The sequence below is a fragment of the Numenius arquata genome, chromosome 6, assembly GCF_964106895.1.
Source record: "Numenius arquata chromosome 6, bNumArq3.hap1.1, whole genome shotgun sequence".
In the NCBI taxonomy this organism is placed as follows: domain Eukaryota; kingdom Metazoa; phylum Chordata; class Aves; order Charadriiformes; family Scolopacidae; genus Numenius; species Numenius arquata.
Window position 1 is genome coordinate 17,054,524 of NC_133581.1, and position 27,766 is coordinate 17,082,289.

General features: G+C 38.9%; 1 protein-coding gene across 2 annotated transcripts in view; it reads left to right on the forward strand.

Annotated features, from left to right (window-relative positions):
• The window catches only part of KCNQ1 (potassium voltage-gated channel subfamily Q member 1), a 360,582-nt gene extending 333,160 nt beyond the window's left edge, over window positions 1–27,422 (forward strand). Inside the window, exon 18 of one of the 2 annotated variants that reach the window (XM_074148536.1) lies at window positions 25,317–27,422. In XM_074148536.1, coding sequence (XP_074004637.1) covers window positions 25,317–25,517 — 201 coding nt within the window. In that variant the 3' untranslated portion in view covers window positions 25,518–27,422. The remainder of the gene's footprint in view (window positions 1–25,316) is intronic. The other variant, XM_074148537.1, reaches the window with a different exon arrangement.
• Window positions 27,423–27,766: the final 344 nt, after the last annotated feature.

Sequence of the window (27,766 nt, forward strand, 5' to 3'; positions counted from 1 at the left end):
CACTGAGGTAGAGAGGAGGGAAAGTGAACATTTTGCTTTTCTTTTCATAATTAGTATAGGCAGGTTTGACTGCGCTAGAGATAAACACCAGTCAACTCAAGCCTCTCTCATGTATTTTAGCAGAGTTCATCTATTCAGAATTATATGTCCAAGGTTCAGCAGAGCATCAGCTCTTGCTGCTGACACCTGAACCAGGGAAAACTGCACTGAGACCCAAACTCCTGTATGTACTGAGGGAAGAAGAGTACTTGGGTCAGTACTGCCTAGCATTGGGTTCAGACAAGCACTCTGAATGTGAAAAGGTTTCCACAGCCTTTAGGAAACAAGCAGTCCTGCCTTTCTGAAGGACAGTATCCACCTGGACCAGAGAGACAGAGTAACACACATGCAGTAAATTCTCATTTTAAAAAGGGAGACAGTGCAACCTGGCAGAGGGCTGGTAAAATGACGATGTTCATTGCATCACCTTATGCCTATTATTGGCTGCACATCCATTTAAACTAGAAAATACCTTTTCCCCAAGCTTAACTCCAGACGTCCCTTCCAACCCCATATCATTCTGTGATTCTGTGATTCTGCGATTCTGTGCAACTGTAGTATTTCCTCTGATTGTTCATTCCCAGTTGTTTCTTCTAGTATATTCTTAAAGAGAAAGGAAACCCGGCCTAACAAATTAGCCTAGCATAGCAGAATCCCAATTAGCAGCATGGGTGCTTTGGAGTTTAGGTGTGCGTTTTTTCTCTGAAAAATGGCTAAAGTAGTGCCTGAACAGATTTAGGGCTTGTTATGAAAGGATTAGGTCCAGCTTTTTTCTAGAACAAACTTGAACAAAAACCAATCTATTTTGTTCATCTTTCATAAAAAGATTAAGCAGACTGATTTATTATGTATTACAGTAGTCATACACTAGAAAATTCTTTCCAAAGCAAAGGCACGTTTTTATTCAATTAAAAAAAAAGAGAAATTTGTAAACAGGAATGGACAGGAGCTGCTACGTTCCTAGGCAGATCCAGTGTGAACACGTTACGCTTCAGTTTGAAGGTGGTTGGCAACTTTTTGGCAGCAATATTATTTATTTAATTAATTGGTGTGGAAAGAACTGTTTGGCTTGGTTTCCTACTCTCCTTACAATCAAGAGCTTTTGTCTGTTGGATGCTCCATTGCTTCTTACATGCCGCTCTTGCAACGTACTCCTTTTTTACTTATGCATGGTGCTTTTTCTTCAGTTTTGTGAACCAGGTTGAATCACCAGCTAGCTAACTCTCTCCAACTCTCAGATGCTCCAGCAGATCCTGTGGTTTTATTGCTAAGCCAGTAAGAGATTTTTTTTTTTTTTTTTTTTGATTAAAACTTCTCTGGGCTGGTTTCTGGCCAGTGGCAGTTTCCCCAGCTCATAAGTTTTGGACTCTGGATGGAAGAGAGCCTCCAAACAAGCCCTGACCCTCCCGTCTGGAAGCCCCCCCAGTCTGTCAGTTTTGAACACAACAGCCTGGCTAGCAGAGATTTTCAGATACATTGGGATGCTCCATCACTTTTATGTGGAGACAGGAGCCCTTCTGGGAAGTACCTGGTAGTGGTGTGGGGGAGAATTACAGGGACAAAAATTTTGTCAATCTTTAGAAAACCTAAAAAAACATGTACTGAATGTACTCATCTCCGCTGAGGTGTGGGAGGGTCTTTTTTTCAAGAGTTAGCTCATTCCTAATGGGCACCAGGAGCAGAGGAGAGTGCTCGGAGGGTAGGCACAGCAAGCAGAAGGAAATCATTATGTTGTTTTTTTTCTTATCAGTTCTGCAACTTAAATCTACCCTGAAGAGACGTGTTTCGACAGAGCTCTTCACACTTCCAAACAAAAGAGCTTTTCTCTCTTCCTTCCCCTCACCCTCCCCCCAGCTTGGATGTATGGCTGGAGAAAAATGATTGCAGGCATTGTCTGGCAACAACAACCGCAGAGTCTTTTCTGGAAACGAGTTGGGTCAGGTTCACGAGCAAGCGCACACAGAAAGAAAGAGAGAAAGGGATGGGGGGGTGGGAGGGGAAGAAAGAAAGAAAGCTCCCTGGCCAGATAAATAACTCACTTTTGGAAGATGCTTCACCAGTGTTCCTGCTGTTATATAACAGCCTCAGCCAAAATCCAGCTATTTCATATTTGCTTAAGCAAGAGAGTCATACAGGGAAAACATTACTGTGCTATGTTACTTGTTTAGTCATTGGTACTGGGAGAGGTGATATGCTAACAAAAGTATGCAGTAACAAGCATTTAAAATGCGATGTTTTATTAGTTTTGCAGTAAATACAGTGAAGATACTGAAGACTAATTTCTGCTCTTAATTTAATTCATGTTGTGAACATGAAAATGAGGAGAGAACTAGTATCTCTGTGGCTGGATCCTCTCATTGACCCTATGCTTGTTTGCATTTAAACAAAAGAAACTAAATTTCTGCCCATGCATGGCTGGAAAAAAGATGTCTGTAGTTTTGTCTGGGTATCATGACAAAGGGTTTTAATGTAACTTAAAGAAATAAATTGAGTATAAAATTGGGAGCTGATTAGAGTAGTAAAATAATCAGATGTTAAAAGGAGCAAGTACAGTGTAACGGCTAAATGCCCAGGAGTGGGAATCAGGCCAGCTGGGGTTCTGCTTCCATTCAAGCATGCTGTGCAACTCTGAGTAAGTCAATAAACCTTGCAGTGCTTCGGTTCGACCATCTGTAGAATGGGAATAATAAAAATATTATTCCCTGTCTCCCCAAACTGCAGTGAGCCATTGAGATGAGTATTGAGTCAGAGTGCTGTGAGTTGAGAAAAGACAGATTTAAACTTTCCCAAAGTTCAGGAGTTTGTTTCCAGTTCATTTCTGTTTGGGAGGCTCAACTCCACCTTTGCAATTGTAAATCTGTTTTCCTCCCACCTCTATAGCTGGTAGGCATCTATTGGCCTAATGTGAACACTCAGCGGACAAGATGAATTTATGTCCATGACAGTGTTGTTACAAGTCAAAGATGTGTTACACTTTGGGAACTGTGGCAACAAGGAAAAGCATGCACAGTTGAGGATGAAAAAATGAAGGGAAGCTATGGGACTAGTAGTTAAATTCTTGACATACTTCAGAGATCTCTCTCTCAAACAGTCCACTCAAGATCCTACTAACCCAAATCTCACGAGCCCATGCTGTATAATTATGAGAGCATCTTTCTTCTTCAAGTTGTTTTGTAGCTCTCAGATGGAGAGTGCCCAGGCATCACCAAGATGTACTTTTGCACTTCTCTCTCTGTACCCTGGGAAATACCGTTGAAGTGGATGAGGAATATTCTCAGTGCACATAGTTATTCACATCCATAAGTCTCAGTTAGGGCTTAAGCGTACGCAGTAAAGGGAGAATTGGGACACATGAAATGCTATACAATTTAGCCTTGCTAAATTATCTTTGAATTGTTTCTAGCTATAAATTGTTTTTCTTTTTATTTTTCATCTCTGACTCCGAGTTATACTTAGAAACAGAAGTGCTGAAATACAAGTCCAGGCCTCCTGGTGTATTTAGTTCAATGTTGGAGTCTCCAGAGGTTGAGATAAGTTCCAGGGATGATTCCAACAGTTTATTTGATTGTTGAAAGTAATTTCCAGATCTCCGAGTAGTTCAGAAGGTGAAGCAATCAATTATATAGACTCATGTGCAGAATATCCCCAAGGTGGTTAATGGGGCAGAATGTTTAAAAGGCACCAGGACCCCAGTTTAGTAAAGCTGCAAAGACAGCAACAATTTGGACATCCAGCCTCTCCATAGGCTACAACTGAAATTTCTCACATTTTTTGTATGTTACATGGAAGCCAAAAAGCAAGCAGAAGAGCAGCACAATTATTTTGTCAGAGTAAAATGTACTTTTTCTCAGAATATAAATTCTTCCGTTTTACACTCAAAAGTAATTGTAAAAAGAAATATACACATGCAAAATGTTTTACTTTTTCCTGGTTTTGGTTAGCAGTGAGGGTTTTTTCAAACAGCCCTCACTCAAAGTCTGCCGTATGGGAAGGGCTTACAGTGTGTTGTAAACAGCAGGTTCAAATCAAGGCTAAACCAGACCTCTTGATCCAGCCAAAGCCACAGGGTGCTTGAAACTCCAATCTATTGCAATATTGAAACAAACTACTGTGCAGTAAATTGTAAAGACTACTTATTCATGTTGCTCTTCTTATATGAATCCATTTTATTTTAGCTACCAAATAGGGTGAAAAATCTGAGATAAAACAAAAAGAAGAAGAAAAAGTCTTCAGTTACGGAATGACCTTTTTCATGGTCTTCACGATGCTGCAAAGAATTTAAAGTAAATTTAAAGACATGTTAAACAAACTACTAAGTTGAGAGTGTTGTTTCTTTACATGCTCTAAAATTCTTTACTTCTTGACGTATATTTTATTTTACATTTGGCAAGATGGCAACCCGAGCCCTGAAAATCATCTTGTTTTAGCAATTTTAAAGTTCTGAAGTTACTTTAAAAAAACCTGTCTTTTCTGATTAGTATTAGTGCTACAGGACTTAATCCTAGTCTGTACATGCATATTCTGTAACAGTCAGTAAAATCTTTGGGAATTCTCCATGTAGTAAGTTTCCCATGAAGTTCTGAAAGTAGTGTTCTTATCTTATTGACAAATGATTAAATATTTTTTTCTTTTTTTTTAATTATCTTTAAAGCAGTAGGAGTCTAGCACCCAGTCATCTCTGTGCCACTGAAGTTAGGAAATATCAAGGCTCACAGTTTTCTAAAAGACATTATCTTTTCTACTTTAGATTGACAAGATTTAACTATCATCTGATTGACTGTTTTTCAGTGTATGCCTTGGTCACCAACAGAGCTCCATGCATCCAGTGTATTACAGTGGCAGGACTCCAAGGCAGTATTTGGCTATCTCTTTATTCACTAAATTTTTCATTCAAAATCCCTCTTGAGCTTTTCAGTATGGCTCAAATAAATTATTAGTTGGCTTAAAGTGCTGGCTGTAAATGTTTGGGCCTTTATTTGAGCATTAAAAAAGGCCTGGGAACTATTTCAGGGAAAGTATTATTAACAAATTCTGTGATAAAAATCTACTATTTGTTTTGGTTTTCAACCAGGATTTTTCATTTTGGGGGAAAGGCAGGGAGGAGGTTGGTGGCAAGGAGAACCATTCATATCAGAAACAATGTCATAATTGCATAGAGTAGAGAGCCTGCCTAGAAAACAGGATTTTAAAAATGGTATAGAAACCTCTATAACCAAAGAGGGAGATCTCTATGGATGATGGAGGAAGGTCTCCATCAGCTGAGTTGGCAGCCTGGTACAAGAGTCCTATTGGCGGCAGAGGTAAAGGTTTCATTAAGAAAGCATTTCAGACAGGCACACCCTGATTTCCAGGAAATAAGTGTTATCTGCATGAACTCATTGAATACAAATCAAGGTGCAAGGATTTCTTGGAAGCAGATAGAATACACTGGAGTCCCCAAGCAAGGTTTCTTCAAAGGGCAGTGTCCCCCATGTTTTCCAGAATTTCCCTGTGTGAGGGGATTTTCCACACAGCAATCATCAGCATCTTCCTTTTCCATGTTAAATTCCCTCTACACAGTGTTTCCAGTGATGTTTTAGTCTGGTCAGGTATGGTTGTCAGTCTCCATTAATATTGCTGGTTGTGTCATGGAGCTCAGTGTTATCCCCTGCAGTTTACAGATCTCGCTGCGTTTCTTCTGGAGGGGGGATATTCTTGGTAAACCAGAGTTTGATACAGTCCTCAAGAGACAATCAGGGCTAAGATTTTTGACCTGTGTCTCATAAAACCACATGACCAGCTCTTACTGTTTTCTTTGCCCTCTGTATTTTCCCCGGTAATCAGATCAATGTGTACAGCACTAGCTGAACAAATTGGGCTATAGGATCAAGATGGTTTCTTGTGTCAGCAAAACTGAACAACACAAGAGTTTAATGGAAAATTTTCACCTCTAATAATTGGATGGATTTATATTTTCCATCCACTTCCACAACTTAACGTCTCGGAGAGACTTTTTTATCAAAACTTGAGAAAGTAGACTAGCATTGACACTAATTGACTGTTCAGTTTGAAGCACCTCCAGGGCCAGCCCTGACCTGTGTGCTCCTGGGGCTAACCCTAAAGTAAATGTGTTGTTGATAAAAAAATAATTATGCTCGACTGTGTGTCGGTTCCTTTTAAAGTCGATGGCAAAAGTCTCACTGGCTTTGGAGGACACCCATCCTATCGTATTTTCACACAGTGATCCCAAAACACAATTTGCTTTGGAAGGCTCCCTGGTAGGACTTGCTACCTGCTCACCTCAGGCAAAGCTGGAGATGGAAAGGTGGACTCCAACCGTCCAAGGACCGTACATAGGGTATTGGCAGCCCCATTATTTTGCAGCATTAGCTGTTGCAGTTCTGTACAGGGAAAAACAGTTTGCCTCTCCAGGGATTTCTGCTGGAAAGAGCTAGTTAGAGCCACTTACAGAAACAGGAAATTCTTCAGTTTTGTAAGTGATTTTCAAACTGATAGCCCTCATGACAGGCGTTTCTTCAGAGGCTCACTCCAAAGCGCTTCTCAAAAGAGCAGGCACTTGTGTTAACATCTCAGGAGAGCAAGCTAGTGGCAAGGAAGGACTGTGAAATGGTCAGGTTTTATCGGGGAGAAGGGGGGTTATTCAAAAAGTAAGAAGTCCTAAACAGCTTATCCTAGATAGAGCTGGCAAAAATTAGCATTTTGGAAAAAAATAGAAGCCCCATTAGAAACCTATGTATCGTCACATGTGAACAAGGCTGCTTGGATAACATTTTGAGTCAAGCCTTCTTGGAATCATCAATTTAGAGTTTTTCATTATGATCAGCATTTTAATCCAAGGACATTGAAATGCTGCACTTAGTCTGTTTGGTTGTCTTTTTAGTCCTTTTAGGCACTTTAAGATAGTGATAGGGGTTTTACTTTTTTAATGAATTGTTTCAGTGCTGTCAACATTCATTATGAAGCTAAAGCCGCTTAGATGTTTCCAAATTAAAATAGTTTGCAATTTCCACTTCTTGCAATATCTCAATATTTTGAGAGGTTAAAAAAATTGTGGTATGCCATAATTTCCCATACAACAGAAACTATTTACTGACCAAGGCAAGTAATGACAGTCCTCTTTTCTGTAAAAGTAACCAAAAGTGTGGTATTAAAGCTAAATAATGAAGCTCAGTTTGTCTCCCATGTAAATGTATGTTGGGATTTATTATGTGTATTTACCCCCTTGTTCTTGGGTGTTGGGAGTGTTTCAGAGCTCTACTAAAACTTTATAAGATGTTTCCCATTGTAAGACTTTGTTTTAGTTATGTACAACTTGAACCATATGACCTGAAGTTTTCCATTTTGGGCATCTCAGACTAAAATTTTTGGGGATGTTTCAGCTTAAAATCTTCAGCCATTCCAAGAAGAAAGTTAGGAAGAGATACATAATTTTGGCCACAGTATTGTGATTATTTTTAAATCTTCTAAGTGTTCTGAGATGCTTTCCTACATCCATACTTTGGAATGAAGACTTGAAATTTGTCTAGAAGTTGTCCTAATTTCAGGTACATTTATTCTTTCTCTTAAAAAAAACCAAAGTCAACCAACAACAAAACAAAACCTTGACTTTTTATTATAAGCCTCTAAAATCACACATTCTTAGGGCAGAGAGGGACAGCAGAGGAGGAAGTGCTGATCTCCTCTCTCTGGTGACCAGCAATAGGACACGAGGAGATGGAATGAAGTTCAGATTGGACATTGGGAAGAGGTTCTTCACTGAGAGGGTGGTCAGTCACTGGAACAGGCTCCCCAGGGAAGTGGTCAGAGCACCAAGTCCAGAGTTCAAGGAGGGTCTGGACAATGCTCTTATACATATGGTTTAGATTTAGGTAGTCCTACGAGGAGCAGGGAATTGGACTCAATGATACTTGTATCAACTTGAGATATTCTATGATTCTAAGTAGAAGTTTAAAAAACAAATAAAACTACTTGATTTTCAGAAGGAAACTTCTTTTGAAGTAGAAAACTACTTGTTTTTTTCAGAAGACAAAAGTCTTCTGAAGACAAGGTAATATAGTAGTTCTTTACTAAAACATGTATAGCTTCTCCTTTTTTTCCTTTTTTTAGTAAGAACATGTGAACTGCAAGTCGTATATTTAGAGAAACCCATTAAGTGATTATTTGCCTTTTTCCTGAAGCGTGGCACAGTTTGTTGTTTCTGTGGCTGCTTGCACAGAGGACTCTGCAGAGAAATAGCAGAATCCAGACTTCACCAAATAGGAAATTAAAATATGGGACTTTATTTCCAAAGTTTGGCTTTCCTAAAACTTCAAGAAGCAAAGCCACAAGTAACTATTGCTACATGAACATATATATTCAGGAGGTTAGAGGCATGTTGTTCCCCTCCTGTGCTTAGGCCCTGCGTGCCCAAAGGCTGAATGTGGCTCTGATGTCTCAGCTTATAATACCGATTTGACTACAGTCTTGTAGTTAGTAAGCATAGGGTTAATGAAGGAAGATGAAGTTGAGTTGAACTTGAAAACTTTGGTTCAATTCCTAGCTTTTGCCCCAGATATTTTTTGTGTGAGCACAGGCAAGACATTTAATCCCTCCATATCTCAGTTCCATATGTATAAAACAGGAATGAAAATACGATCTTTGTCCCACCCCTTTTTTTTATCTCATCTATTTAGATCATGAATTTTTCAAGGCAAGGGCTGTTTCTCTCTATGTGTGTGGACAACTCGTAGCCCATAAGGGCTCTGATCTCAGACGAGGCCCCTAAATGCTATTTCAGTGTAGTAATAGTAGGAGGAGTAGTAATAATAATAATAATAATAATAACAACAACAGCAACAACAACAGATGGAGTTTAAATTCTGACAGACAGCTCTGAGCCATTACAATTTCTTGAGTAAAAAATACAGTTGAGCCCAAGACAGCTGTTTTCATCAGAGATGAAAGTGAACAGTTTGGCAGGGCGATCAAATTTGGCGTTACGTAAGCTGGGCTTTGCAACTTCAAACCGTGGGGGTTTTTATGTCTTTTTTTTTCCACCTTCTCCATACAGTCCAGGCTGGCACTGTTTTAAAGCTGGCTCATTGTGGGATCTACCCTGCTGCAAACAACGTTTGGAAATTTGAAAAGAAGGTTTCTTTAATTAACTGAAAACCAGAGCCCATAGTCTACTTGATATGAAAAATAGACCAAATTATAGTGGTATTCATAGCCTGCTGGAATGGTCGGTTGTTTTGGAAAAAAAATGTTTTTAAAGGAGACTTGCCAAGAAACTGTTCTCTCAGGAAATGATAAATGGCAGTTTGGAGACTTGAGTGGCCTGTACTGTATGTATGTGTCTTGGTAACTGCTGACTCAATCGTGTGTGCTCCTGATGGCTCCCACATTCACAGCACGGGGAATTTACAGTCCTGATTCACAAACTCATTACTGTCCTGCAGTTCGGGACTTTTATACGTGGCCTCGGGATTGTTTTATGTGCAAACAATCCAAACACATTTCTTTAAATTACACTTTAGATAACCTTTTGGTTGTCATTACTTTTACAGTGTATGCTAAAAACCTTGCCATTTCTTGTCCAAAACTACAGTTTCTCTGAATACATCCCACCATGTTTGGTGGTTTCGGTTTGTTGTTGGTTCTTTGTTTGTTTGTTTTTCTTTTATAGTATGTTTTCCATGAAGTTGTGCAGTTTTAGGAAATTCAAATAAAATAAGAATGACAACATGGCTAGAATTTGTATGTCAGGGTTGTTTTTTAAAAGAGTAAAAGAAAACGCTGTCTCTGTCCACTGAAGAAAGATCTGCTTTAAACAATGTACCATTTGGTGATCTGAGTTTTTCGCAGTTATATGTGCTATTTACTCTATCCTGTTACTACAGGGGATATGCTGTGTGCAAATGGAAGAGCCTTTGGTGTGTTCTCCTCTAACTGCTAACAGAGATCTTCATTTTCAGGACATTTTTATTTCCTTAATATCATTGACATCTGAAAGTTTACTCCTCACTTCCTCTGGGGTGAAAGAGAAGCAAATTGGGACTGTTGTGTATTTAGGAGACATTTTTGCAAAATATGTCCCCATTCCCAAGTCTCAGTGGAGGGAGAGAGAGGATCATGGGGTACACAAAGTTCAAGGGATTTATTTTTTCTTTCCTAATGTTGCATAATGAATCTGACAGACAAGGGTCACACAAATGGCCAAAAAAATTTGCATCTACATGTCCATGAAAATTTATACTGTGTGCTTGTAAAGTACAAGATGAAGTACAGATTAAAGAGTTCAGAGATAATTTGATAGAAAATAAATCGATTAATTGCCTTTAGCTTGAATATTAGAGTTTCTAGGCATCTTATGAAGAATTTGTGCATTTGGTCATTTGCATCCTTGAAAATTTTTATAGAATTCACACAGAAGGCAGTTGTGAAAATGCTGAATGCTTCAAATATCCCTTCTCTGCCCTTGCTCCATTATTCTTCTGCACTTGCTCCTCTTCTTTGGGTTTTTTTCTGAACAAGTTCTTCTGCTCCCCTTTTACTTCCCTGGCTGTCGGGTGCTGCAGTGCAAAGTGACTGTGAACAGCTGGGTGGAGAACCCTGCCCATGCCATTGAGGCTTCTTGCCTTTGGTAGAAATGGAGTTACTTTTACATCGAGGGCAGCATGACACCTTGGAGGGTACTTAGTTGAAGGAAACACCTACCTAAAGTAACTTTCTGCTCTGTGATTTGCCAGCGAGAAATCTACTGATGGGTTTTACAAGCAGTCTGACAGATTAGCAGAAGAGGAATGTGAAACGTATGTATCTCTGCCCCCTCTGACCAGTTAGACGCTGGTTTTAAGATTATATACCATTGATTCTTCAAGTTTTGCACACTGAGCTAAGGGAAGTACCAGTACTGATTAGCATCAGTGTGAGGAGGGACCACCTGGGGAGAACTGCAGATGACTTCAAATGTGGAACTACATCACTGAAAAAAATGAATGCTGACCTTGGCATTTGAGTTCCAGGATAATTTTAGGCATGTAAATAGCATCTATGAATCACTAAGTGAATATAATGAAATTATTTTACTTTTCTTACATGCTTACAAATTTTGCTGGGTAAGGTATTGGTATACAAAGAGAGATGGAAAAGAATGTCGTAGAATCATAGAATTGTCTAGGTTGGAAGGGAGCTTTCAGATCATCAAGTCCAACCATCTTGTTTACACGAATGTAAGAAGTACATATGCTTAAATCCAAAAATAATGCTAAACTTCGGATTTCAGCAACAGCATCTGATTACTCTCTAATTTTTCTCTATTCATTCAAATGTTCTGGACTGTCTTCTTGTGCCCAACAATGGGGTACTACAGTCTTTCACCTTTAGAGACTTAAGAGTGTGAGTATATTTCCAGGATTGCGTAGTTTTGCAGGATCAGAATAACTGCTCTAGCAATATAATGATGTCTGCCTCCTGGGGTGGCTGATTTAAAACCTTTGCCATAAGCAATGACCCCCAAGTGAGTGAAGTGTGTAATTAGTACAGGTGTTCACTGTACTAACAAAAGCATTTTTAAGCTGTGGGACTGTTTGCAAAGATTGAGTTCATGTCATTTTCTACACATGGCAGGCTTCTTTGTCTAGTACAGATACAAAAGCCCTAAATTAACTGTAGAATTATAAATAGACCCTGGTTACAATTCACCAGGAGAGAAACCTCACTTTGACCTCTTGTATTGTGCAATCACTGTTACAGAAAGTTATAGACTATGTGTTTCATGTATACTTACTTCTTCCCAAATTCATGGATCTGAAAAGTTCACTGGGAGCCGAGGGCACTCAGAAAGTAAGGGAAATGTTGAGCACCTTGCAGCACTGCATCGCAAACAGGTTTGACAATGTTTGACCTATGTGAATTATTCATATAGAAATGTTTCCCTGGAAAATGACACTTATTCCTGTGTGTCAGTTGTATGGAGAACCGCTGTGATTTAAACAAGCAGTTTCTTTAGCCAGAGGCTTATTTAGCTATTGTACTAGATGCTCTGTTGTGCTGCATCAGGGAGAAAAAAAAGACAAAGAATCAAGATAAAGTGATATTTGTGATGACGTGTCTGTATGTCTGCACATCATCTGCAGGCTGTGGATTTATTAGTTTTTCAGTCAGTAGAACTGTTATATAAATAATGCGTATCAGAGTCGGTCACACATGGTCTTCTCACTTGCACATATACACTGCGAGTAGAGTCTGAGCCAGAGAGGAGTAAGTGCAACCAGACCTCCTCCTCCTTCTCTGTAAATCAACCTTTAAAAGGCAGTGTCAGACACGCACATCATCACAACAGTCTACGTCCCATCTAGATGGGAGAGATGCATTGGTGTGGTTATTCTGGGGTTTTAAGGTGGTGTGGGTGCTGTTCCTGACTCAGCCATCATTTTCTGCAGGACTTGAGATGAGTCCTTTCACCTTCTGTTGTTTCCATTTCCTCTGGAAGGAGTACTGGATATCATAAAGCATCTTGAGGGTTGGAGGTCAAAAATGAAAACAGAAGCACTTGGTATTTTTACCATTTTATTATTTCCACTGTTGTTCAGCATCTGTCTTAAAACTTAGATATAATTTGAGATTATTTCTTGATTTGAAAAGATTGTTGCTTGAATATATAAATCAAGAATGCGGGTAATATGAAGTAAAAAGGAGCAACTTACACCTGAAAGGAACTGTGATGCTTGAGACTCAATCAAACTCCTTTCACATTTCAGAGCTGATGTGTCAGAGCTAAAATTGTTAGCAAAATCACATAAAGCCATCCATGAAAATGGATGAAAATGTCTTAATTAATTCATAATTACGTTAGCATTTTAATCTGTAAAGTCCTTAGTAGGTGCTATCTGACAACCTTTTTTCAAAGGTTGCAATGATTAGGGGTGAATTAATTTCTCCACTGAGTAGCTGAGTCCCATTGGACGGGGAGCAGCCCGGGGACGGGGAAAGATACTACTTAGGAAAAGAGATTAGCAGAAGAAAGAAAATAAATAACTCCATGGTAACCTCTTTCACTCTTTCAAGGAAAATATGCAAAGGGAAAATAATAAATGCAAGCAGTTTGTGTAGTACTCAGATCTTCCAAGTAAAGCATGGTCTGGCTTCTGTGAGCACAAATGATTGATCTTCAGGAGGAGCAGGCTGAAGCTCGATTCAGAAAGCAGGGTGTTCCCTTCCTGGAGTGCCACTGTCAATAAAGTCCCTCATGACTGATGCCTAAGACAAAATTGGTGCCTCTGTTTGAGGACCATCCTTTAGATGAGAATTAGTGATGTGTCTCATCACCTGCAACCCTTGAAGATTCTGTAGCACTCTTTGCCTGTCTTAGATAGGGTTGGGTAGCTTCTTTCTGTCACGGTGATGTTTTCCTGTGCTTTTGTCGTATCACTACTCTCTGTTCCTGTCTGTAAATGCTGTGGAGTGTTACCTTGTGCTGTTGAAACAGATATGCTGCCTCCATCACGGAGAAGCTATGTTCTGTTATTAACAGGGGCTAGTGCAGCCCTTAATAGCAAGGGCCTAAGGGGAGAGATCCAGCCACATATTATTCCTCCTCCTTGTGCAACTGATAACAGTTCTGGTAGGAGGTGGGAGTGGAGATGGGAAATGTCACAAAGCTTTACGTGCAAGATTGTCACCACCTCTGCCTGAAGGATCTTCCTGTATTTCATCATGTCTAGACTATATGTACTGTGTTATGTTGTGTAGAAGCCTGCTTTATCATAGGATAAAATTACAAAGCCCAAATCCTTTCTGTTTTGAACAGTAATGATCATCATTACCTTAAGAATGAACAATCCAGACTGTTGCCTATGAACCAGAAGAATAGCAAGAGGTGGATGCACATCTAACATCTGGAGCTGGGCAGATCATTTAGTCTTCAAGCCTGTCATGATGATTAATCAGCTATGAAATACTGTGAGCCTTTTGCTTCCACCACTGAGCAATTGCTTCCACCACTGAGCAGATGCTTATACTGCCAATAGATTCACTTTTTGAGTCATGGTTTACCAGTCCAAATAAATGCCCACCCTGGCTATATTCCCAGAAGCAACTATTGACAAAGAAAGGATTTTTTGTTATCTTTGTCATCCATTAAATTTTTCAAACACATTATTTTAACAGAAACATTTGTTTACTTTTGAAGTCATTGTAACTTAAATTGTTATGGAGAAGAGCCTTGACATTTTAACTGACTCCAAAACAAGAGGGAAACCTGCAGCAGCCAAATGATCTGTCTCTTAGTTTTCAAAATGAGTCAAGCCCCAAAAGTGTTAGGAAATTGGCTTAAATTAGGAAAAAGTGTTAGGAAAAAGCCATAGGTTGTATTTAAGGAAACAAAAAAAAAAGCCAACAAGTATCAGAGTCTTTAAAATCTAGTTTCTGAGACCTTGGTGTGCACAGAAGACCTGTTTTCAAGGTTTCCTGTGCAATAGTGATTAGAACCTAACTCTGGAAATTGAAGCTGGTATTCTCGCATAGCTGGTTGGCTTCAGAACTTGGAATTTAAAGGAAAATGTCTAGAATTACAAAATGCATAACAAAATAATCACTTCATTTCCCCCAAATTTAACTGGCAGAGCTGTTGAACTCCTGCAGGTATGGTAATGACTTTGTATGACCCATGAAATTTGACTGAAAACCCTTCTTCATTAGTACTTGGTTGCCTTTGTTGTAGTTTTGCTTCTGGTATCCATAAGATCTACTAGTTTGCCTTTATGAATAATGCCATGACAGCCAACAGACAGTCTCTTTTCCTTTTAAACATGGATTTCCGCTGGTAAATATATTATGTTCACTCCTTGGTTGTTTTCTGGCTTGTGATTGACTGTATCTGCCTCCACTTTTTGAAGCGGTCAGTAAACAAATGAAATGCAGGTTTGAGTGGTCAAAGGCAACTTGATTTTAGAGGGCGGGGAGCACCTGCGTCTTCTCTGCATTTTGGTGGTTTTTCTGGGCGCTTACGTTTCTACAAAGTGAAAGCATTTTTATTTTTAGGGTATTCTGAAGGAGATATTTCCGAGGATATGATTTTAGCAGAAGTGAATGGCTGTTGGAAAGGCTGGGGGAGTAGAGTGGGCTCACAGACATTTTATCACTGATAAATTTCACCTCTGATCTCTGGGCAGCCCCTGGGAATGAAAAGTGCCTTTGGAATTGTGTGTGGTTTTCTTTCGTTCCACTGAGCTTTCCCACTGAAATTTTCTGTCTTGTATCTGTGTCTTTGTAAAGCTTAATGCAATGGCAAAACAAGAGGCTGCCTCCCTTCTGAGGAGCAGACTCAGCTGTACAAGAATACAGCCCTGGTTTTGTGTGTTCAGAATGGGTGCAAACTTGCAACCTTATTTATCACCGGGTTTCTAACCCTCAGATGCCATGGCCCATAAATGACTTCTCCATAATAATATTTATCAAAGTATTTCTGGTCTAATTATTCATGCTGAGCTTGTTCTCTAAAAATTTCTCTTGAAAGAATCTTTTAAAGATTTTTCTTTTGAAAACAAATTCATGACCACATCAAACGGAGATTCATGTTGCCGTTGGTTTAATTACCAGCAGCCCTCAGGGAATCTCAAAACTCACTGTTGTTATAATTGCTTCTCTCTCTCCCTTTTTCTCCCCCACTCCTTTTCCCTTTCCATTTTTGATTGCTGCAGAAGTCATTGTTTAGTTATTAATTTTTTAAGCTCAGTTTAGGTACAAAGGAGTTTATGTCCTTTTTTGCCCACATAGTAACTACCAAATCATAAATAATGAGATTATGGATGCTAAAACAGGAACTGGCGAAAAATCTTTTTTTGAAAAAAAACCCAACAACCAAACAGTTGAAGTAATCTTGTTTTAACATTTTAAACAAAAAGCAGATAGTGGTGCCCTTCCCTAACTCACTCTGTGCTATAAGATCAGACCCATAACCTGTGGGTGTGTCTCACTTTCTATTCCAACCAGAAAACACAGTGCAGCTTTATTCCCTTTGAAAAGCTAGGTATGGATGCCTCATTTGGGTGAAGTGTGAAATATAACATAAGCGATGCTGACCTAACTCGATGTGATACATGGCATATTTGCTTTAAAAAGAGCAGCACTCTCAAATGTGTTTTGAATTAGGAAAAGTATTTGAAAGAAAGAAAGGAAAAAGGGAACCGTTTCATAGCAGGCATCTGAAAAATAACAGTTTGGAGGAAGGAGGAAAAATTGTCAGGCAAAACCTAACAGTTAAAGCTGAAAAATGTATTTCTAACACTGGGGATTATGAGTGTATATTTTATTCTTTGTTTTTTAAAAAAATAAAATCTTGGCAACTTAAGTGCATACTATGATGATCCAGAACGAGAACAGCTACTCAATGGTGAAATTATCAGCAGTACTCTGGCAAGAGGTTATTAGTCATAGTCCCAGTATCATACAAGAGCCAGAGCCAAGGATTCAAGAAGCAAAACATTCCCCTTTGGAGAGAGGTCAAGATTAGTCACTTTTGTTTTCTTTAATTGGTGAGGGTGGTGGTGGTGGGGGGTGGGTTGGTTTGGGGTTTATTTTGTTGTAGAAAAGAGTTTGGGACATATTTTTTTGCTAGTTGGGTCTTTTACCTTTTTTTTAACCCTGAAGTGTTGTAAATATGCCACTGTTCCACATTAGAAATGGGAATCTACAGCTAGGAGAAAGCTGTTGTTTGATAGCCAAACTTCTGACAACAAAAACATGGAGTGATATTCAGAGGCTGTACTGCCGTGATTAAACTAGCAGAAAGAGTCCTCCAGAGGCAAGTACCATAGGGAGTTTTCTTCACATCTGTGGAACTGAAGCATCTGAAATATAAATGCCTGTTAGCTAAACAGAGAGTCTTTCTTTCCCCTGCAGATAGGTACCAGGGTGCTCAACCAGAAGGACCCAACGTAGGAATGTTTTGCTGAACAAGAATGTAATTGGAAATGAGAAAGCGATCAGTTTTCCAAACTTCTGTCTCAAAAAACAGAAAAGTGCTTTGAAGTTTTCTTTGAGATCTGAAGATCTGCCTGCAACAGGGGAAAAGATTTTTAAGGTTTTGTTAGAGCTTCTCCTTCCAAGTTGAAGTTAAAAATGTTTAGCATATCTGAAGGTGAGCCATTAACTTTACTGCCTCAGTTCTCCCCACTTTGTGCTAACAACAACAGTACCTATCTACTGCAATGTGGTACTGTAAGATACATGAAGGTTCACACTGTGATATAAGATGCACCAATGACTGCCATTTATTCTATAGCTATATCCAAACTGTTGCACTTTTTCCTGGTTTCTTTGATCAATACTTCCCTTATATTTCTGGTTATCTTGAGCCTGTTTGACATCTTCCATAAAGCTGGATTTCAATTTAAGCTTAATTTGGGAAATTGTTTATGATGATGGTTCTATATGGATGTCCTGTGATTTTTGTGGATGCATAAACGTCTCAGATTTTGGGTATCATTGATTCACTTATAAGGAAAAAAACCCTCTCTTCTTGCCAGTTTGTGTCTTATTTTTAAATGGAAATGGAAGACAGTTGTGTCTGGTCAAAAAGATATTATTTCCTGAAGATGGGGCTATAGTAAATGGAGATAAGCAAATTCTTGAAAAATCCAGAGTATTCAGTTAATAGGATAGAGGGATTTTGTCTTCTTAGTAGCTTCTGATAAAAGTTATATTTAGAGACAAGACCCTAAATTTCACTTTCCTGGCTTCACACAAGGAGAGAAAAACATTCCAAGCTCCCTTGTTCATCTACTGATACTCTGTTAGTTTAGAGGAAAGGGTTAACAAAATAAATATCTGACCTTTGTAATATTTTAGAGAAAAAAATGCTGTGTCCTGAGGCTGTGCTGGGCCAAAGACTGTAGATTTTGGACACTGTCCTAACTTGAAAATTTCCATGTGTTTCAAGTCTTGTCTCATTTATCTACAACAAGAGTCAACCACAAATTTTAATTGCTTGGCTATAGCCCTCTGCATGCCGGATAGACCTGCAAGCGTTGCGCTTGGTACTCTGAGGCCAGCAGGGCCTTGTAGCCCAAATCTACACCTAGAGCTAACAAAAATTCTCAGGAAAAGCTGATTTCCAATGGTTTGGGTGTTTCACATAAGCCAAATATTTTTGCAAGGCGTTGTTAATAGCAACAACAAAAAGGCTGAAGTGAGGCCACCGTTCCTCAGCTCTTTCTTCTCAAGTAGCAGCTGTGTCCAGCCTCTGCTTCTTACCATCTCCTCCAGCCACATCCATCATGGTCCTCATTTCTGTCTTGACTAGCAGCATTTTAGGTCATCCTTTTCTGACTTTTTTTTACCCTTGGGCCTTTCTGAGTCCTCTCCACTTCTAAAATAAGCATTGTCCCAAAATCTTTCCACCTTTTGAGGTCTTGTACTCTGTAACAGTCCATGGCCAAGTGTATTTCACTCCCCATAAATAATTCTTCCATTTGCCAGTGACCTCTTTATTAGAAGGAGAGGTATATATTCATCTTATCTTGCTTCCCTTAGTCTTAGGTTATAGCCAGATAATTGTTAGCAGCAGGTTATAGCCAGATAATTGTATGAAGGTGACATGTAAAAACCAAATCAACTTGTGTGCTAGTAACTTTTTATTTCTATTTATTTCTCATAATTTTTAAGTTCTGAAAGGAATTGCTCTCATGTAAGCACAGCACCTGTTGTTGCCGTTTATTTCTTTGTAGGTCTTATTTAGTAGTTCTTCTTGTACCTGAAGTTTTGCCTGCTTCTGATCTGCAGCATTTATTCACATAAGGATTGTGTACGTGAGTTTTGTGTAAGTGGCTGGAAATAGTCAAAGATAGCTGTGAAGGTTTCTGTTTTATTGCATAACATCTTCTTCAGCTACTGTTGTTCCTGAAGGCTGTATCATCATTTTCATCTGGGGAAAAATGGCAGTATCATAAAGGAGGCAGTTATAAAAACACACTGCTGATATTCTGTTTGGTAATATCTATGCTGTATTTTATATTATATTATTTATTTAATCACACATTACTTAAGTGGGTTTTTCATATCAGTTTTTCAGTTTTTGACCTGTCAGAGCATGTCTCTTACTATCGTTGGTTTCAAATAGAATTCAAGGAAGACATCTAATCTGAAAATTAGCATTATGGTTGTAATCTACGCTCTTCTAAGAATCATGAAAATCTTCATGAAAGAAATGGAGTTGAGTGAATAGTTAACCAGAGATGTCATATTTCCAGAAACTTTGGGGACGCGTTTAGAAAAAGATGTTTTTCTTTGGGGAGAAGGACATTTGGAAAGGAAAAATAATCCTCTACAGTATAGTTACTTGCTTATCAAAATTACTTTCCCAATTCCAATGGAAAGAAAGAATGCATAAATCAACCCTGATGTTTCTCCCATTACCTATAGCTTGAGCATCTGGTACCCTAGAGTTTGTGCTGCACAATCAGGACAAAATTTTTCAAACAAACAAAAATCGCTTTAAAATGCGACAAATGTTATGGACAATAATACAATGGTTACATGTTGGTGTTACCAGCTTGTTTTTCTTTCCAACATAATTAAGAAAAATGTGTGACAAAACTGAGTTTCTATAATGGTACATTAGGAATTTGCTCTGCCAAGTCAAGCCCTTTTTAATAGCAGCTCATTGATATCCAGGTAATTTCTGCACAATCAGAGCCAGTGACTGGCTTATAAATCCTGGTTGTTTCTGAGCTCTGACCCTGACTCAATGACTCAGAAGTTTTTTCCCAGCCCCAGCTCATCACCCTCTGTTGAAAGTGCAAGGGACACACACTGATTAATGTAGAATTATCGGCAGCAGTGTAAGAGTTACTACTACAAAAAATAAGGATTTTGTTACACATTCGAGATGTGTAGGAGAAATATTTTACTATAAAAATACAGAGTAAGATGAGATCAGCCACAGTCTCAGTTTACTAAAAAAGCAGAACAATTTTTAGTATCTCAGAGTGAAGAAGAGATTGGCACTGATAGCTTTACGCAAGAGAGGTGATTGTAGGACTCAGTGTGTAGCAAGTGCCTTTCTTTCCAAAGATGCTTTTTGTCTCAAAGTTATCCATTTCATTTGTCATTTAATACGGTGGTTACAGTGTTAATATAATATTTTCATTGACTAGAAAGTGACTTGTCATGTGCAATCGCCCAAAACCTGTTAATTTTGTTCTTCAGAAGCTCAGCCTTTTCTATTTTTTTAGCAATGAGTAATCTTATATTAGAGGAGAGTGTTTTCTCACTGGCTCCACTTCCTCTGTCCTTCCCCCAGACACGGCACATATACTCCCTTCTTTGGCCAGCTCTCAAGAGAAAGCACAGACAGTCTGGAGAACAAATCTTCCTTCATGCAGATTACATTCTCCTATAAACACCTTGGCGATGGGTATATAACCTCCAGTAAGACTGCTGCCTAATCTCTGACAACAAAATAAACAAATCGAAGCCAAAAGTTCTGATAAGGGGATTCACAAGTATCTGGGGTCTTGGGTACTGTAAATGGAAGGAAGACTCTTTCCATGATTTTTGAAGAATCATGTACCTGAAGAGAGAATAATAATACTGAAACTATTGGTCTCTCCTGCCAGTATTAGAGTTATAGAGAAATGTTTAAAATAAATCCTCTTTGAAGATTCCCATATCTATCCCTGAGCTTCTCTAGAAAGCCACTGCTAATATCATATTTGTTCCTGTCCACAGGGCGTCCAAAATTAAAGCATTAACTTTCAGAAATAGTGAGATACCAAAATGTGTAGGGACTTAGCAAGAAGAAGAGCCAGAGAAGAAGCTCTCTGAAGCTTTCTCAAATAGTCTCCAGAGCAGGACTTAAATAGGATGGATCCCACTGAAGAAAAATGTGATTTATAACCATGCCTTCGCTTGCAGAACACACTCACTGTTTTCTTAAGTACCTCTTGATACTGATACCTTCCTTTATATCATTGCCATTAACAGGTGTCATAAGTTCTGGAATATTTTTTGCCTCTTATCTTTTCTTCAGATGGGTCATTAGTGTGCCTGATGATGATTTTGTTAACAGAAAGGACATTTTTATGTGTTTTTCTGAAATATAAAGCTAGCTCATTACTGAGCATAGTATTGAATAACGAACATTAGAGATTCTATGGAACACCACTTCTGTGGATGCACAGTTGAAGAAAGCATCATTTTCTTTCCCTAGAAGTTCTCCACACTACAGAGCAAAAGGGTCCTCCTTATTCAGAGGCCACCAGGAATGACAAATACATGAAGATTTCCCCAATCATCTTGAGTTATTTTGAAAAAGTGCCTTAAAGAGTTGCCTCCCTTTGAGCTAAAAACCTTCACCCTCAGGAATGAACGCTACTCAAGATAAGTCAGGGTAGCAGACTTGGGAGTCTAATGTTGCAAAAGTAGGTGGAAATTTCCCTTTATCACATTTTCGTTGAGCCACGTGTAGCTTGCGTTCTGGTTTTCCTCTTCTCCTTTAGCAGCTTCACGCTCGCCTTTCCACATTAAGAACAAGTACGGTCCCCCTGAACCCACTGAGTGAGCACAGCACTGCGCTGACAAAAAATCTCTCAATTAATCACAAATTATTTGTTTAATCAGTCAACAATGTTAAGAACATAGGTAGTTATAAACCACCAGTGCACTGCATGGATGGGATCTTTTTTATTCATTTCCAAGAGCTAGATTCGAAACTTGTGTAAATCTCCTTCTCCCCATCTGTGCTCAAGCTATGATCCTTGGATCTGTTTTTTTAAAAAAAAACTTGTCTCAGAGGATGGAAAAATCTTGTCTTCATACAATATTTTGGTAAGACTTAGGAATAGCTGTGGTGTGTAATTTCTGAAGAGTTTCAAACACTGCTGCTTCTCCCCATCAACTATAAAATACAAAGGAAATTATTTGCATATAATGAATTTGATCATCCAAACATCATGTTTCTAATGAAACGTAAATCAGCTAGAAAGAGCTTACTTAGTTTTTCCTAAAAGAAACAAATCAGTCTGAGTTATTTTTCTATGTAATTAACACTGTTTGCTGTTTTAAGTAGAGGGATCAGAGTTGTCCAAAGCAGTTAAGATTATAGCAACATCAGCAGTTTTTCTGTTTGCTTTACTTTTATTCATTCTGGCATCGTAGCTAATTTCTAATCAAGTAAATGTGTTTGAAAGTATGATTCAGGGGAGATGATACACTTCTCCATGCTAAGTGCATAATGGTAGTTTAATAAAAGGGTATTGCATACAATGACATGTTTCTAGTGGGTATAATTGCAGCAAAATAAGCAATCAATGTATTTCAGGATGTGTACTTGGATGACGACGGGCAGATTGGGCATGCTAATAAGCAAGGCCATTCACCAGCAAGCCTCTTATTCTTGTACATCAGAGACTTGTGATGACAGTAGAAGTTGCCTTCTTGCGGTTTCTAATCCTCTCTCTAAAATGTCTCATACTTTAAGCAGACACCCCTCTGGCAGAACTGAGGATGAGGGCCTATCGTCCCTTTGCCTTCTCATTTGCGAATGTCATCTTTTCTGATCCATCCCCAAGAAGCATAAGCAGAGAAAATCCAGACTGCTCCTTCTCTTGTAATATCCAAAGAATATGTTACTATTTGGGATTGATGATTCAGTCCAAGATTGAGCCAGAGCCTGCTGAAGTCACTGGAAGTCTCTGATTGCCAAAAACTACCACTGACTTCAGCGTTTCTTGGAGCAAGCCCTTCACGGGCGCAGAACTCCCTGGGAAATGGCTTGCGTTATTGGAAAGTAAAACCGATTAAACAGTTAAACACAACCAGTTACCTGGACCTCCCTCCACAAAAGCTTTGTAGCTTTAGAGTCCTACCCCAATAAGCAGGAGCATGGAAGATGAAGGTCTTTACTTTTTATCTCATATGGCTCAGCTCAATAGTAATTAGCTTCTGCCTCTGCTTCTGTGGGCCTCCTGCACTCCACAGCTGCAGCAGCCAAACCTTGTTCCCTAGAAAAAATTAGACAATTATCTCTGGGAATTTATTTCCCAGCAAGAATATTCACATCTCACTTCTCTCCAGTACTTCATCACCACGATGCACAGCTGTTGAAGGACTATCCAGATCACAGTCCAATCTGCTGTCATGTTCAATAGCTCATCAGTGCAAGAGTTTCATAAATACACATTTTCCAGATATATCTTCAGTCTGTGTTTCCTCTGGTAATCCCTGCCTGGAATCACAAATTAAGAAATATATATATATAAATCCTCTAGTTAGTTTAGAATAATTAGCAAAGAGACATCTCTTGTAAGAAGAAAAGTTGTCCTTCAGACTCTGAAATAGCTGTTTGTCTGCAGTCTTCCACCACAGTCCTTCCAGCACAGCTGTCTCAGAAAGCAAGTGATACCTGGGCAGTGGGGGATGGAGGAATGAGATATTTTTGCAGGTTTCACTAGCACTGATTTGTGTTGTCACGCTTGGAGCATCATGGTTTGCCATCTGTGATGGGCACCACTTGCGGAAAGTGTGCCTTTTTTTTAAGGGAGTGAACAAATAGTGATGAAATGAAAACCTGATGATCTGCTCAATTTTCCATCTGTATTTTCTTCTAGAAATCTTGAACTTATGTGTTCTTCAGCTTCCTCATTTGAAGAATCTCATCTTTCAACAGCCATTTCCATCCAGAATTACTAGTGTTTCATGTACCATCTAGGGTGCTTTGCCTAATGTTTCCAAAACCAGCTGCAAAGTATAAATCTCTGGCACCTCATATTTTTAAATCACTGTATCTGCTTCCCTACCAGTTGTACAAAGTGTTCAAAAAAACCAGCATTTTCTCTATGGTGGAAAAACATTCTAGTCTCTGCTGAAATCCTCCAGGTTTGTTGATGTTCTGCTCAGCCTTACTGTCTTTTGCTATCCTGTGTGATACTTGGATGATAGCCAGGCACATATAAATCGCTCCCACTCATGCTCTCTCTGGCAGTTTTATGTGCCTTTCACTACTCTCTAGCAGATATTTTAGGCAGCAATTTATTCCTATCACATTTTTTTTTGTGCTTACTTTCTTTTCCCTTTTTAAAATCTATTACATCTTTTTGCCTAGAATTTACATAATATTTTAGGATCATTGTGGATTGATGGGTTAGAAACTACAATGGCAAAATCGTGACTTTTTCATTAGGCTTGTAGAAGGGAGTAGGAGGCCATAACAAAGAGTCTCACTGCCCGATTTCAGTGCTTGCCATGCCAAGGGACAGAGAGTGGGCATGACTTTGAAGCTGGTAGTGCCCATCTTCCCCTCCGGATGTCTGGCTCAGTACATTGGATGCAGCACACAGAGGAGGTGTCCCATGCCAGATAAAAGGGGTGGTACAGATTACTTCTTGATTAGAAAATTCAAGAGACTAGAGACAGAAATTGTGGTGTTCCTAGAAACATCTCATTCTTGATTTTCCTCTAAGTACCACAAGTGTACATCAGATAGAATCTAAATTTTGGACAAATCCATAACCTAGTCTCTATTAAGTATCCCAATTTTTCATTATATTTCTCCTAAAGATTAGAAGAAAGAGAAAAAAAAAGTGAAAAAGAGGAATTAAATAATTTAATGGGTTTCTGTCTAAGGGTGGAAGAAAATGCTTTCATCCCTCTTAGAGGAGTTTCTGGCTTGCTGGGAATCATGTCATTCAAGTGGCAATCCTAATGAGCATAGTCATTGGGGGGGTGAGAGTGTAAAACTGAATCATGCCCCACTCCCAGCCCTTGCCACAGACCCCAGCTGCTATACACTTGCATCAGCAAAAATATCTGTGGGGCATTTTGTGGCCTGCGCTGGTACTTGGGCCCAAATGTAACAAAGAGCATCAGCGTAGATTAGATCATTGCAAGTAGAGCAGATATTTACTAGAGCATATTGATATTATGAAGGCATATAAGCGTGTTAGAGGTTTATCAAGTTTACTAAAAAAAAGTGGACATCATAATAACAAAAACCCACAGAAACTCAGTTCTGGGACTTGGTTCTCTATCCCAGTACATCTCTTTAAAAACCCACTTGTCATGCATTCATCCAGGTATAAAATGAGTGTCAAGGCACATACCAGAGGTGAGTATTAACAGGCCTGTCCTTATTCCACTCTGACCTGTTGTATTAAATTTCTATTGCTCTGTTTGATGGACTGTGAATCTGTGGTGTCTTCATAGAGGTGGTTGTGATCCTAATTAAGAAAACTGTCATTTTAATATTGCATTTGTATCACACGGTTTGTTGCAAACAAGCCTTCCCTTTTCCTTTGTAGGTTACACAAATGGACCAGAAACTGAACCTCATTACAGATATGCTGCATCATCTGGTTTCCCGTCAGCAGGGGGATCAAGGGAACACCAGATCATCTCAGAGAGGCAACAACGTCAATTCAGATCTTTTCCTCCCTAATAACACCCTGCCAACCTATGAGCAACTGACAGTACCAAGAAGAAATGAAGATGATATATCCTGATGTGGTATGAGTCTGGGTTGGGTTCTTCCCACCTTTCTCCTTTAAATGGGACTGAATGTTGGGAACCTGGAAGGAATTAAGTTCATCAGCTATCCAAGAAAACACGTGACTACTGTATCTATACCACTAGTCTCAATATATGCTCTTGTAAAGCCTCTCGTAATAGCCGAAGGGTTGCCAGGCCGTCTTCTATCAGGCAAAACTTACTGAAGCTCCACATTGATTTTGTTCACGAACAAATGATCACAACTCATTATTTTCAGAAAGACCAAAACTATGCAAAGACAGGCAAAATGGCAAGGATTTAGAGCTCCTTTAATAATAATAATAGTAATAATAATATTCTAATAATACTTGAACTTAGATGGAAAAAGTGCATTCAGTTTATGAATCTGCAGATAGCAATATATTTCTACTGCTAAGGGTTTTTAAAACAAGCTAGGATAACTTATGTTGTTTTTATTGTATAAACGTACACTAACATTCTAAGAAATGACAAACCACATACTAAATGATTTTCTTTTTCTGTTTTATTTTAACATTGCTACATAAACAGTTATCAGATAATGACCAGGTTTTTTAAATCTATTTTGCTTCAGGGAGGACTAATCCTTAATCTGGAACAATACTATTTATAGTGGAAAGTGCTATAGATTTTTTAAGATACCAGTTTTTCATGGAGAGACAATAAAGTATTACATAGAAAAAAATGATTCTGCTTTCTAGAAAATGGTTGCCAAAGAATTCATATATAAATAGAAAACACAGTGGTCTGAATGTACTTGTCCTGAAATAGCTTTTTAAAGAGAAGGCCCGCTACCTTTTAAATCTACTGATTTTTAGCTTACAGTCACCAAGAATAGTACAAGAGGCTGAAGTGACTGGACTTGCTGGTCAAGTGCTTGAGCTGGCCGCTTACTGAGCATCCATAATCCTCACAGGAATCGAGGCCCCAGTTCAGGAAAGCATCTCTCATCCAGACAGCATATATGACAATTTGAATAGTTTCCTGAATAATGTATTGAGAAATTAAACTCCTTACAAAAGTCACTTGATATTGAAAAGTGCCAGCTCTAATTTAGAAGACCGAGTGCCTCAGCTACAGCCCATGGAGCTGAACCACATTACCCCACACGATAGCTACGGTAAAGCCAGCAGTGTTCGGCTCAATGTGATTTTTCACATACACAATGTGAGCAGGTTTTGGGCTTTTATTACCAAGGTTGAAATTCAACCTTTGCAGATAGTCAGCATCTGTAGCGTAATAGCCCTGCTTTGAACATGGAACATCTTTAAAGCTGACAGAGTGCCAGGAAAAGCTGTTTAGTCCAATGTGGTGGTGGTAGCCCATACCACTGGCAAAAGAGGGAGATGTAGGCAGATTTATCAGCTCTTGCACTTTAAGCATCATAGTCATCCAGTGCACCTTGTTCCCCTGACTGCAGAGCCTATATCCCACAGCAGTCTCTCTCCCTCTCCTGGAAAACTGATGCCCTAAAGCCTTGTAACTTTGCACAGCAGTTAATATCACCAGTCTTTAATCTCTGTGAGCAGTCTGAAATACTGATGTGTAATGAACTGAAATCGCAGGGAACCTTCTCATTGTGCTGCTCATATTCTGGGCTTTCTTTTCAACATTTCATCTCTTTCACTTGGACTGCAGAGGAAAGTATACTGTATTTAACTTTACACATTATATTACAATTATCCAGCCTTGCTGCTGTACAGTAGATAAATGTTAAGGGTGTAGAAATTTACAGGCATAAACAGGAATTGTATCTGGGCATTACATTTTATAGAAATCAAAATTATTGTCATGATTTTGAACATTTTTAAAATGAGATTCACTATGTAATTTCAGGTTTTCAATCAGTCTGTTAATTTCCCAATAAAATACAGGACAAGAGTGCCATGTCTTTTCATTATTCTAAAATCCAGACACTTGATACACACAGGAAAGCTGTTGGCTTTGCTTTTCTTTTTTCTCTTAGGCCACTGCAAAGTGTACAGATGCCTTATTTGCAGTGCTGGACTGGAAACCTTTTGCTGATTCTTTACTAGAGAAAAAAAAAAAGAAAAATGGGACTTAATCAGCTGGGGTGGCCTTGGGGAGAAAGGTGTGTCTTGTAGCCCTTGCTGAAAGCAGTCAGGTCTATGCATTTCTAGGAGTGTTGTGTTAACCAGAGAATGCATCCATTTCTACCTCTTTGTTCCAAAGACCATACCTACATTTTCTGTTTGGCAACTAA